The 12489-nt window shown below is 49.4% G+C and overlaps 1 protein-coding gene across 6 annotated transcripts in view; it reads right to left on the bottom strand.

Annotated features, from left to right (window-relative positions):
* Positions 1-12273, bottom strand: part of lmbrd1 (LMBR1 domain containing 1) — a 180069-nt gene extending 167796 nt beyond the window's left edge. For 3 of the 6 annotated variants that reach the window (XM_031813194.1, XM_031813198.1, XM_031813197.1), the window contains exons 1-3: positions 12137-12270; positions 10095-10271; positions 6497-6560 (exon numbers count right to left, since the gene is read on the bottom strand). In XM_031813194.1, the coding sequence (XP_031669054.1) occupies positions 6497-6560; positions 10095-10271; positions 12137-12247 (352 nt within the window). In that variant the 5' untranslated portion in view covers positions 12248-12270. Of the gene's footprint in view, positions 1-6496; positions 6561-10094; positions 10272-12136 lie in introns of all 6 variants that reach the window. The other 3 variants (XM_031813193.1, XM_031813196.1, XM_031813199.1) reach the window with 3 other exon arrangements.
* Between the last annotated feature and the right edge of the window lie 216 nt (positions 12274-12489).

The following is a 12489-nucleotide window of genomic DNA, read 5'->3' as shown; positions in this document are numbered from 1 at the left end:
CGTCCCCCATTTAAAGCCGGACTCTTTATATAGATAATACACAATCCCATAGTGAGTTTCTAGAGAGACAATCTCTCTTTAAGGATGTATAATCCTGCTCAACAGGGATTTTACCCCACTGTTCTGTTCTTTGTGCTTCACTTTGCTTTCTTACTGTCCTTATTTAACCCATTACAGTGTCAGCCCTGTCTAAGCCGGGGCAGTGTTGGAATAAGCTATATGGAATTGTTTTAACAGACGTTGGACTGTTCGGAAGCTACAGACGATTTTGTAAGAAGAACGATTTCGGGATATCACAGGGTCTAACAAACACCACTCTAGCTCTGTCCCCTTTCACCGAAGATGCGGAAGTGCAACATTGGCAGATGCAGTGGACTGAGACGCATCCAATGCAAAAAAACAGATATCTAAAGTTTAACAGACTGTTTTTATGGGAATTGTATTATGCAAATAAGATTGCGCAGACATCACCTCTAGGGGTTAAAGAGTGGATGATTACACTGGCCAGTTCTGGAGGATAGAGATGTTGCTGCTATTTTCATCTTTGCTGGGTTGACCCCATGGTGTTAGCGAGGCTTGGTGTGAGAGAGGCTTGGTGTGAGAGAGGCTTGGTGTGAGAGAGGCTTGGTGTGAGAGAGGCTTGGTGTGAGAGAGGCTTGGTGTGAGAGAGGCTTGGTGTGAGAGAGGCTTGGTGTGAGAGAGGCTTGGTGTGAGAGAGGCTTGGTGTGAGCAAGGCTTGTGTGAGAGAGGCTTGGTGTGAGAGAGGCTTGGTGTGAGAGAGGCTTGGTGTGAGAGAGGCTTTGGTGTGAGAGAGGCTTGGTGTGAGAGGGCTTGGTGTGAGAGAGGCTTGGTTTCTAGCCACTCTGCCCTCTACTTCCGGCCACTCTGCCCTCTACTTCCAGCCACTCTGCCCTCTACTTCCAGCCACTCTGCCCTCTACTTCCAGCCACTCTGCCCTCTACTTCCAGCCACTCTGTCCTCTACTTCCAGCCACTCTGTCCTCTACTTCCAGCCACTCTGTCCTCTACTTCCAGCCACTCTGTCCTCTACTTCCAGCCACTCTGTCCTCTACTTCCAGCCACTCTGTCCTCTACTTCCAGCCACTCTGTCCTCTACTTCCAGCCACTCTGTCCTCTACTTCCAGCCACTCTGCCCTCTACTTCCAGCCACTCTGTCCCTCTACTTCCAGCCACTCTGCCCTCTACTTCCAGCCACTCTGCCCTCTACTTCCAGCCACTCTGCCCTCTACTTCCAGCCACTCTGCCCTCTACTTCCAGCCACTCTGCCCTCTACTTCCAGCCACTCTGTCCTCTACTTCCAGCCACTCTGTCCTCTACTTCCAGCCACTCTGTCCTCTACTTCCAGCCACTCTGTCCTCTACTTCCAGCCACTCTGTCCTCTACTTCCAGCCACTCTGTCCTCTACTTCCAGCCACTCTGTCCTCTACTTCCAGCCACTCTGTCCTCTACTTCCAGCCACTCTGTCCTCTACTTCCAGCCACTCTGTCCTCTACTTCCAGCCACTCTGTCCTCTCCTCTCCTCCATCCACTCTGTCCTCTCCTCTCCTCCATCCACTCTGTCCTCTCCTCTCCTCCATCCACTCTGTCCTCTCCTCTCCTCCCTCCACTCTGTCCTCTCCTCCCTCCACTCTATTCTGTCCTCCCTCCACTCCACCCTCTCCTGCCTCCATCCTCTCCTCCCTCCCACCACTCTACACCGTACTCTCCTCTCCTCCCTCCACCCCTCTACAACCGTCCTCTCCTCCCTCCCACCACTCTACACTACACCGTCCTCTCCTCCCTCCCACCACTCTACACCGTCCTCTCCTCCCTCCCACCACTCTACGCCGTCCTCCCCTCCCCTCCCTCCCACCACTCTACGCCGTCCTCTCCTCCCTCCCACCACTCTAACGCCGTCCTCTTCCTCTCCTCCCTCCCACCACTCTAACGCCGTCCTCTCCTCCCTCCCAGCCACTCTGTCCTCTACTTCCAGCCACTCTGTCCTCTACTTCCAGCCACTCTGTCCTCTACTTCCAGCCACTCTGTCCTCTACTTCCAGCCACTCTGTCCTCTACTTCCAGCCACTCTGTCCTCTACTTCCAGCCACTCTGTCCTCTACTTCCAGCCACTCTGTCCTCTACTTCCAGCCACTCTGTCCTCTCCTCTCCTCCATCCACTCTGTCCTCTCCTCTCCTCCTCCTCACTCTGTCCTCTCCTCCCTCCACTCTATTCTGTCCTCCCTCCACTCCACCTCTCCTGCCTCCATCCTCTCCTCCCTCCCACCACTCTACACCGTCCTCTCCTCCCTCCCACCACTCTACAACCGTACTCTCCTCTCCTCCTTCCCACCCCTCTACACCGTCCTCTCCTCCCTCCCACCACTCTACACCGTCCTCTCCTCCCCTCCCTCCCACCACTCTACGCCGTCCTCTCCTCCCTCCCACCACTCTACGCCGTCCTCTCCTCTCCTCCCTCCCACCACTCTACGCCGTCCTCTCCTCCCTCCCACCACTCTACACTGTCCTCTCCTCCCTCCCACCACTCTACACTGTCCTCTCCTCCCTCCCGCCACTCTACACCGTCCTCTCCTCCCTCCCGCCACTCTACACCGTCCTCTCCTCCCTCCCACCACTCTACACCGTCCTCTCCTCTCCTCCCTCCCACCACTCTACACCGTCCTCTCCTTCCTCCCACCAACTCTACCACCGTCCTCATCCTCGGCTCCCTCCCACCTACTCTACACCGTCCCTTCCTCTCCTCCCTCTCCACCAGTCTACGCCGTCCTTCCCTCCCTTCCCACCACTCTAACGCCGTCCTCTCCTCCCTCCCCACCACTCTACGCCGGTCCTCTCCTCCCTCCCACCACTCTACGCCGTCCGGCTCCTCCCTCCCACCACTAAACCCGTCCTCTCCTCCCTCCACCCACTCTACGCCGTCCTCTCCCTCCCTCCCACCTACTCTACCCGTCCTCTTCCTCCCTCCACACCATCTACAACCGTCCTCCATCCTCCCTCCCACCACTCTACACCGTCCTCACTCCTCCCTACCCACCACTCAATGCCCTCCTCTTCTCCCTCCCTCTCCACATGGTCCTCTCCTCCTCCCACCACTCTAACAAACCGTCTCTCCTTCCCTCCCACCACTCTACCACCGGCCTCTCCTCCCTCCCACCACTCTACCCGTCCCTCTCCCAGCTCCCACCACTCTACAACACCGTCCTCTCCTCGCTCCCACCACTCTACACCGTCTCGTCCTCCCTCCCACCACTCTACCACCCGTCCTCTCCACGCCTCCACCACTCTACCTGTCCTCCTCTCCTCCCTCCCACCACTCTACACACCATCCTCTCCTCCCCTCCCACCACTCTACAACCGTCCTCTCCTCCCTCCCACCACTCTACACCCTCTCCTCCCTCCCACCACTCGTACACCTCCTCCCTCCCTCCCACCACTCTACACCATCCTCTTCCCTCCCCTCCCACCACTTAACACCGTCCTCTGCTCCCTCCCACCACTCTACAACCGTCTCTCCTCGCTCCCACCACTCTACACCGTCTCTTCCTCCCTCCCCTCACTCTACACCGTCCTCTCCTACCTCCCACCACTCTACACCATCCTCTCCTCCCTCCCACCACTCTACAACTTGTCTCTGCTCTCCTCCCTCCCACCACTCTACACCGTCCTCTCCTCCCTCCCACTACTCTACACCGTCCTCTCCTCTCCTCCCTCCCACCACTCTACACCGTCCTCTCCTCCCTCCCACCACTCTACATCGTCCTCTCCCTCCTCCCTCCCACCACTCTACACCGTCCTCTCCTCGCTCCCACCACTCTACACCGTCCTCTCCTCCCTCCCGCCACTCTACACCGTCCTCTCCTCCCTCCCACCACTCTACACCGTCCTCTCCTCCCTCCCACCACTCTACACCGTCCTCTCCACATGGTCCTCTCCTCCCTTCCACCACTCTATGCCGTCCTCTCCTCTCCTCCCTCCCACCACTCTACACCGTCCTCTCCTCCCACCCACCACTCTACACTGTCCTCTCCTCTCCTCCCTCCCTCCACTCTACACCGTCCTCTCCTCCCTCCCACCACTCTACACCGTCCTTTACTCCCTCCCACCACTCTACGCAGTCCTCTCCTCCCTCCCACCACTCTACACCGTCCTCCCCTCCCTGCCTCTGTCCTCCCACCACTCTACACCGTCCTCTCCTCTCTCCCACCACTCTACACCGTTCTCTCCTCCCTCCCACCACTCTACACCGTCCTCTCCTCCCTCCCACCACTCTACACCCTCCTCTCCTCTCCTCCCTCCCACCACTCTACGCCGTCCTCTCCTCCCTCCCACCACTCTACGCCGTCCTCTCCTCCCTCCCACCACTCTACACTGTCCTCTCCTCTCCTCCCTCCCACCACTCTACACTGTCCTCTCCTCCCTCCCACCACTCTACACTGTCCTCTCCTCCCTCCCACCACTCTACACTGTCCTCTCCTCTCCTCCCTCTCACCACTCTACACTGTCCTCTCCTCTCCTCCCTCCCACCACTCTACACTGTCCTCTCCTCTCCTCCCTCCCACCACTCTACACCATCCTCTCCTCCCTCCCACCACTCTACGCCCTCCTCTCCTCCCTCCCACCACTCTACGCCGTCCTCTCCTCTCCTCCCTCCCACCACTCTACGCCGTCCTCTCCTCTCCTCCCTCCCACCACTCTACACCGTCCTCTCCTCCCTCCCACCACTCTACACCGTCCCCTCCTCCCTCCCACCACTCTACACCGTCCTCTCCTCCCTCCCACCACTCTACGCTGTCCTCTCCTCCTTCCCACCACTCTACGCCGTCCTCTCCTCCTTCCCTCCACTCTATACTGTCCTCCCTCCCTGCCTCTGTCCTCCCTCCTTCCCTCCACTCTATACTGTCCTCCCTCCACTCTGTCCTCTCTTCCTCCGTCCCTCCCTCCCCCCTGTCCTCTCCTTCCCCCTACCTCCCTCCACTCTGTCCTCTCCTCCCCCTCCCTCCCTCCACTCTGTCCTCTCCTCCCCCTCCCTCCCTCCACTCTGCCCCCCCCCCCTCCCTCCCTCCACTCTGTCCTCTCCTCCCCCTCCCTCCCTCCACTCTGTCCTCTCCTCCCCCTCCCTCCCTCCACTCTGTCCCCCCCCCCTCCCTCCCTCCACTCTGTCCTCTCCTCCCCCTCCTTCCCTCCACTCTGTCCTCCCCCCTCTCTCCACTATGTCCCCCCCCCTCCCTCCACTATGCCCCCCCCTCCCTCCCTCCACTCTGCCCCCCCCCCCTCCCTCCCTCCACTCTGTCCTCTCCTCCCCCTCCTTCCCTCCACTCTGTCCTCCCCCCTCTCTCCACTATGTCCCCCCCCCCTCCCTCCCTCCACTCTGTATGCAGAGAGAGATATGATGCTTCCACGTACTGTAAGCTAAGTACCTTGAGATAGAACTGACAAATCTGAGTAGAACTGCTGTACCATACACAAGACAAAATATAGAGGCCATTTGGCCATTAAATCAATTACATTCCTGATAGGATCCAAATCTGCATTTAAGACCTCACTACTTCTGCATTATATAAGACCCTGTAAATTCAACTCTTCCTTTGAGTGCATTTTTCATCCAAATCTTTGACAGCAACACAGAAAATCATATTAGTGGTGTCTACGACTCAGTCTAGAGGACAAAGTCAAGTAACGCATGGTGGGCAGGTGAATTGAAGTGCATGCTGGGATTTACATGCACAGTGTTGTACCTTGTCTGTCAAAGAGAAATTCTGATGACATTATGCGACTGATGGAAGTAGATTCTCTGATTGGGTAGAGTCTGGGCTGAGGAAACTAACGGCTCATGAGCAAATAGGCTAACAGAGTATTACTGCCTAGGTAGGCTAACAGAGTATTACTGCCTAGGTAGGCTAACAGAGTATTACTGCCTAGGTAGGCTAACAGAGTATTACTGCCTAGGTAGGCTAACAGAGTATTACTGCCTAGGTAGGCTAACAGAGTATTACTGCCTAGGTAGGCTAACAGAGTATTACTGCCTAGGTAGGCTAACAGAGTATTACTGCCTAGGTAGGCTAACAGAGTATTACTGCCTAGGTAGGCTAACAGAGTATTACTGCCTAGGTAGGCTAACAGAGTATTACTGCCTAGGTAGGCTAACAGAGTATTACTGCCTAGGTAGGCTAACAGAGTATTACTGCCTAGGTAGGCTAACAGAGTATTACTGCCTAGGTAGGCTAACTGAGTATTACTGCCTAGGTAGGCTAACAGAGTATTACTGCCTAGGTAGGCTAACAGAGTATTACTGCCTAGGTAGGCTAACAGAGTATTACTGCCTAGGTAGGCTAACAGAGTATTACTGCCTAGGTAGGCTAACAGAGTATTACTGCCTAGGTAGGCTAACTGAGATGAATACAGATTGTATTACTAAAATGATTTGCTGGCACTGTGCCTTGATAAATATGCCTATATGAATACAAATAGTATCCTACTCACAGTAATAAGCATACAGCACAGTGTCTTCGATTTGGCCTCGTGTCTCATTGTTTTCTGCCCACTCCTGTATTGAGAAGAAATAGGACATTGATTACAATAAAGACAACAGACCTTACACAACAACATCTGAACAGATTAAAACACTCAACAGACCTTCACAGCAACATTGATTGCAAAGCTATTTATGAAGGAGTCACGAACTAAACATACAGCTAAACATTAGTGTATAATTCCATAATCCTAGATTCACAGAGATTTCTGAGACATAGGTAATATTAAATGATAAAAGCCAGGCTAGGACGATGATGAAAACTAACACAGGGCTATTTGCCAGGCTAGGATTATGATGAAAACGGACACAGGGCTATTTGCCAGGCTAGGACTATGATGAAATGGCCACAGGGCTATTTGCCAGGCTAGGACTATGATGAAACGGCCACTAAGACTATTTGCCAGGCTAGGACTATGATGAAACGGCCACTAAGACTATTTGCCAGGCTAGGACTATGATGAAATGGCCACAGGGCTATTTGCCAGGCTAGGACTATGATGAAACGGCCACTAAGACTATTTGCCAGGCTAGGACTATAATGAAACAGCCACAGGGCTATTTGCCAGGCTAGGACTATGATGAAACGGCCACTAAGACTATTTGCCAGGCTAGGACTATGATGAAATGGCCACAGGGCTATTTGCCAGGCTAGGACTATGATGAAACGGCCACTAAGACTATTTGCCAGGCTAGGATTATGATGAAACAGCCACAGGGCTATTTGATTTATGGAAAAAGAAAGAGATCTTGATTCATTGATAAGGATATCATGAAAAAAAGTCCAAAAATATGATTGACATACCAGCGGTAGTGCCTATATGATGACACTATCCCTGGTATAATGTTAATCATGTGTCTTCTTACTTTATTCATCAATAATGAACCATCTCTACTCTCTTCGTTTTACAAAAAACATAAAACTATTGCATCACTGTCCTTGCTTTTATAGTAGGGGGTTAGGTATTTCAGCAGTAGCTGTATATTAGACTGGATGTGTTTATTTAGTCACTTACGTAGCAGAGATTCTAAGATGTGACTTGACACAGGTTATGATAAAACGGTCACAGGGCTATTATGTTGAAGCACCTTTAGCAGCGATGACAGCCTTAGATCTTCTTGGGTATGACACTACAAGCTTGGCACACCTGTATATGGGGAGTTTCTCCCATTCTTCTCTGCAGATTCTCTCAAGCTCTGTCAGGTTAGATGGGGAGCATATCTGCACAGCTATTTTCAGGTCTCTCCAGAGATGTTCAGATATTAGTCCTGACGCCACTCCTGCGTTGTCTTGGCTGTGTGCTCAGGGTCGTTGTCCTGTTGGAAGGTGAACCTTTGCCTTCCAAAATCCTCAGGACCTCCCCAGTCTGAGCATTTTTTCATCAAGGATCTCTCTGTACTTTGCTCCGTTCATTTTTCCCTCGAACCTGACTACTCTCCCAGTCCCTGCCACTGAAAAACATCCCCACAGCATGATGCTGCCATCACCATGCTTCACCGTAGAGATGGTGCCAGGTTTCCTCCAGACGTGACACTTGGCATTCAGGCCAAATCTTGGTTTCATCAGACCAGAGAATCTTCTTTCTCATGGTCTGAGAGTAATTTGGCAAACTCCAAAGGGGCTGTCTTTTACTACCATAAAGGCCTTTATGGTGGAGTGATGCAGAGATGGGAGAACCTTCCAGAAGGACAACTATCTCCACAGAGGAACTCTGAAGCTCTGTCAGAGTGACCATCGGGTTCTTGGTCACCTCCCTGACCAAGGCCCTTCTCCCCCGATTGCTCAATTTGGCCGGGCGGCCAGCTCTAGGAAGATTCTTGGTGGTTCCAAACTTCTTCCATTTAAGAATGATGGAGGCCACTTTGTTCTTGTGGACCTTCAATGCTGTAGACATGTTTTGGTATCCTTCCCCAGACCTATGCCTCAACATAATCCTGTCTCTGAGGTCTACGGACAATTGCTTCGACCTCATGGCTTGTTTTTTCTTTTTAGACCACTGCTAGTCAGTTATTAGAGTCATTACCATTATCTCTTTGAGGTAGAGTAGACCCCTGGTAGTCAGTTATTAATAATCTATTTAAGGTGGAGTAGACCACTGGTAGTCAGTTATTAACATCATCTATTTAAGGTAGAGTAGACCACTGGTACTGTCAGTTATTAATAATCTATTTAAGGAAGAGTAGACCCCTGGTAGTCAGTTATTACAGTCATTACCATCATCTTTAAGGTAGAGTAGACCCCTGGTAGTCAGTTATTACAGTCATTACCATCATCTTTAAGGTAGAGTAGACCCCTGGTAGTCAGTTATTACAGTCATTACCATCATCTTTAAGGTAGAGTAGACCCCTGGTAGTCAGTTATTACAGTCATTACCATCATCTATTTAAGGAAGAGTAGATCCCTGGTAGTCAGTTATTACAGTCATTACCATCATCTTTAAGGTAGAGTAGACCACTGGTACTGTCAGTTATTACAGTCATTACCATCATCTTTAAGGTAGAGTAGACCACTGGTACTGTCAGTTATTAACATAATCTATTTAAGGAAGAGTAGATCCCTGGTAGTCAGTTATTATAGTCATTACCTTCATCTTTAAGGTAGAGTAGACCACTGGTACTGTCAGTTATTACAGTCATTACCATCATCTTTAAGGTAGAGTAGACCCCTGGTAGTCAGTTATTACAGTCATTACCATCATCTTTAGTAGACCCCAGTTATTACAGCATTACCATCATCTTTAAGGTAGAGTAGACCACTGGTACTGTCAGTTATTACAGTCATTACCATCATCTTTAAGGTAGAGTAGACCACTGGTACTGTCAGTTATTACAGTCATTACCATCATCTTTAAGGTAGAGTAGACCACTGGTACTGTCAGTTATTACAGTCATTACCATCATCTTTAAGGTAGAGTAGACCACTGGTACTGTCAGTTATTACAGTCATTACCATCATCTTTAAGGTAGAGTAGACCACTGGTACTGTCAGTTATTACAGTCATTACCATCATCTTTAAGGTAGAGTAGACCACTGGTACTGTCAGTTATTAACATAATCTATTTAAGGAAGAGTAGATCCCTGGTAGTCAGTTATTACAGTCATTACCATCATCTTTAAGGTAGAGTAGACCCCTGATATGTTCATGCTTTTGCCGACTCCATTGTCAAGCTAAACATGTTTGGCATGACAGTTCCATTAGGAGTTGTCAGGAGAGCAGAAACAGACCGTCTCCCAGGCTAGTATCATTCACAAGCATGTCATGCTTGAATCATCAAGGATATTTGACTAGCGTAAATCATCAAATATCACCTCTTTGCAGACACATTCCTTGGTCTCTGACAATGAGTTGAAAACTAAGGACTGGTTTCCCAGACTAAAGATTATCCATCAAGCATGTTTTTTAGCCCAGGAGTAGGTCTAATGGCTTGTTATGTTTCAAATGGACAACAACATGAGCTCCTATTATAAGCTGCTATACCATTGAACTCAAATGGTGTTAAATGACATAGGCCTAAGTCTCAGGCCTTATGAAGCAGCTGAATACCTACCTTGTAGGTACCGTTGGGGTGCTTCATGTAAGACACTAGGAATATATCCACTGGAAGAAGGGCAGAGGTTATCAGTGCAATGGCCAATGCGCATATTGCAGTGATGGTTGAGATGACCTCACTCTCTTGGCGGCTCTGGTACTTCCTGATGTAGACCCAACAGAAGGACAGGATCACCTGTGGATGGAAAAACAATGGTTAGAGTTATCACGTAAAATATCCAAAAGTTATTGGGCCGCATCAGCTGTCAGAACATCTGAGTGTTTACAGTTCATTGTTATTGTAATGACTCTTAGCTAAGTAGGCTCATTATGATATCCCACTTCTGACACCAATGCAGCCAACAGCGAGGTTCAGATGTTTTCGATTTACAATATTCACAAATTAAATCTCACCACTACAAATGAATTACTTTGCAAAAGTTTTGTTGAAAACTTGTTTTAATTGCCACTTCGCGTCAACCCTATTCACACAGGCCTTATCAATCAAATCCATTTAGAAATCCCTTTTTACATTAGCAGATGTCACAAAGTGCTGTACAGAAACCCAGCCTAAAACACCAAAAAGCAAGCAATGCAAGGTGTAGAGGCACGGTGGCTAAGAAAACCTCCCTAGAAAGGCAGGAACCTAGGAAGAAACCAGGCTCTGAGGTGTGGCCAGTCCTCTTCTAGCTGTGCTGGGTGGAGATTCTAAGAGTACATGGCCATTAAGGCCAGATTGCACTAATAAAGCTCTTTTCCATTTCGATGAAGACCCATCCACTGATGGGATTTGATCATCCAATCCTTTTCAATGTAAAATTAAAAAGGGACAACAGAGATGGGGTTGTTGTTGTGTGATGATGGCTTGTCAACTCGCTAGAAAGAGCAGCACAGTCACAGGCTTGCATCCCAAATGGAACCCTATTCCCCATTGGGGTCTGGTTAAACGCAGTGCACTATGGGCCCTAGTCAAAAATGCACTACATATAGAACAGGGTGTTATTTGGGACACACAGACACATAGGGAACAGGGTGTTATTTGGGACACACAGACACATGGGGAACAGGGTGTTATTTGGGACACACATGGTGCTGGAGCTCCAGAATCACAAGGTTGTATTCCAGGCACACACGGTGCCTACTTCTAAACTGTGAGGACACTGCTAAAGCCCATTGGCTGCTCAGATCCTGAAGGGATGCCATCCAGAGACCGGATCAATTAACACTAGCCCACGCCTGCGTGTTTTGCCAGGTAATGACACAAGCTTTGCATCTAAACTAAGACCCATTGAGAGGATTGCATTGCATAATAAATAGAGAGGGGGAGCAATTCAGAGACCAATCTGGTGTTTCAGCTTGTTAGCTAAAAGAAAGCAAAAACACATTTCTCTAAGCTATATTGGCTATTATAATCACTAGCTAGGTACAAAGCCTTCCTGATTGATATGAAAACGGAAAATACTGAAGCAGGCAGGCTCAGCAGCGCCTCTGTAAATGTAGCTGTCTGCAGTCATGTGACATTGTGTAGGGTAACTAGTTAGCTAACTAACAATTGATAATGCATGTTGTTAGTTATGTAGTTAGCATGTAGTTAGTTATTCTTTACAAATAAGGCAGGAGAAGTCTACTTCAAGTTAAACTTCAATTTAACTTAGAAGCAGGCATGATCCAATAGCTACATGTTAGCAACTAGCAAACTTCATGCAAACTACTGTAAACTAGCTAGCATTGCTTGGTAAAACTGATAGATACGAGCATGACAACCACAATGATTCACTATAACACTGTAAACAAAGTAATTAGCTACAACAGTTAGCTATTGATATGGTATTAGCGAGGCTATTAGAGGCAGGTTAGTTCAACTCTAACTGAGTTAGCTACAACGTTAGCTAACTAAGCCATGACAGCTGTCAAACTAGCTAACGTTAGCTAGCTAGATTGCTAGCTACGTAAAGCTGTAGCGAACTGAGCGTGACAAAGACAACTGTGGCCAAAGGAAAGTCATCCAGTACATACACAGGGTAATATTTCGAGATTCTGCAGCGACTTAAGTGTGCTTACCAAAAATACAAGGGCGAATATAGACCACCCGAGAGCAGACTCAGATAGCAACGACTGGTCCGCCATCTTCACTTCCTGCAACAAACACGGACCATGTGCTTCTATTGACATCACGGAAGGGGCGATGCAGTGGATACAAAGTTACCAAACAGAGAGACAGACCACTTCAGACAGATAGATAGATACACTACAATGATTATGTGGTAGAGTAGACCTACTGTTGAGTTGGCCTTCTTTAAATTAGGTTGTTGAATCAGTCTTTTGGATGTTTCCTCCCAAGCTCAGACAGGCAAAAAAAAAAACGTATCTATTTTGCAAAGCATGAGTGCAATGAGTGATGCAGGTTTGTGGTG

The sequence above is a fragment of the Oncorhynchus kisutch genome, unplaced genomic scaffold, assembly GCF_002021735.2.
Source record: "Oncorhynchus kisutch isolate 150728-3 unplaced genomic scaffold, Okis_V2 Okis04b-Okis11a_hom, whole genome shotgun sequence".
NCBI classification, from domain to species: Eukaryota; Metazoa; Chordata; class Actinopteri; order Salmoniformes; family Salmonidae; genus Oncorhynchus; species Oncorhynchus kisutch.
This window is presented reverse-complemented; position numbering and strand designations above follow the sequence as displayed.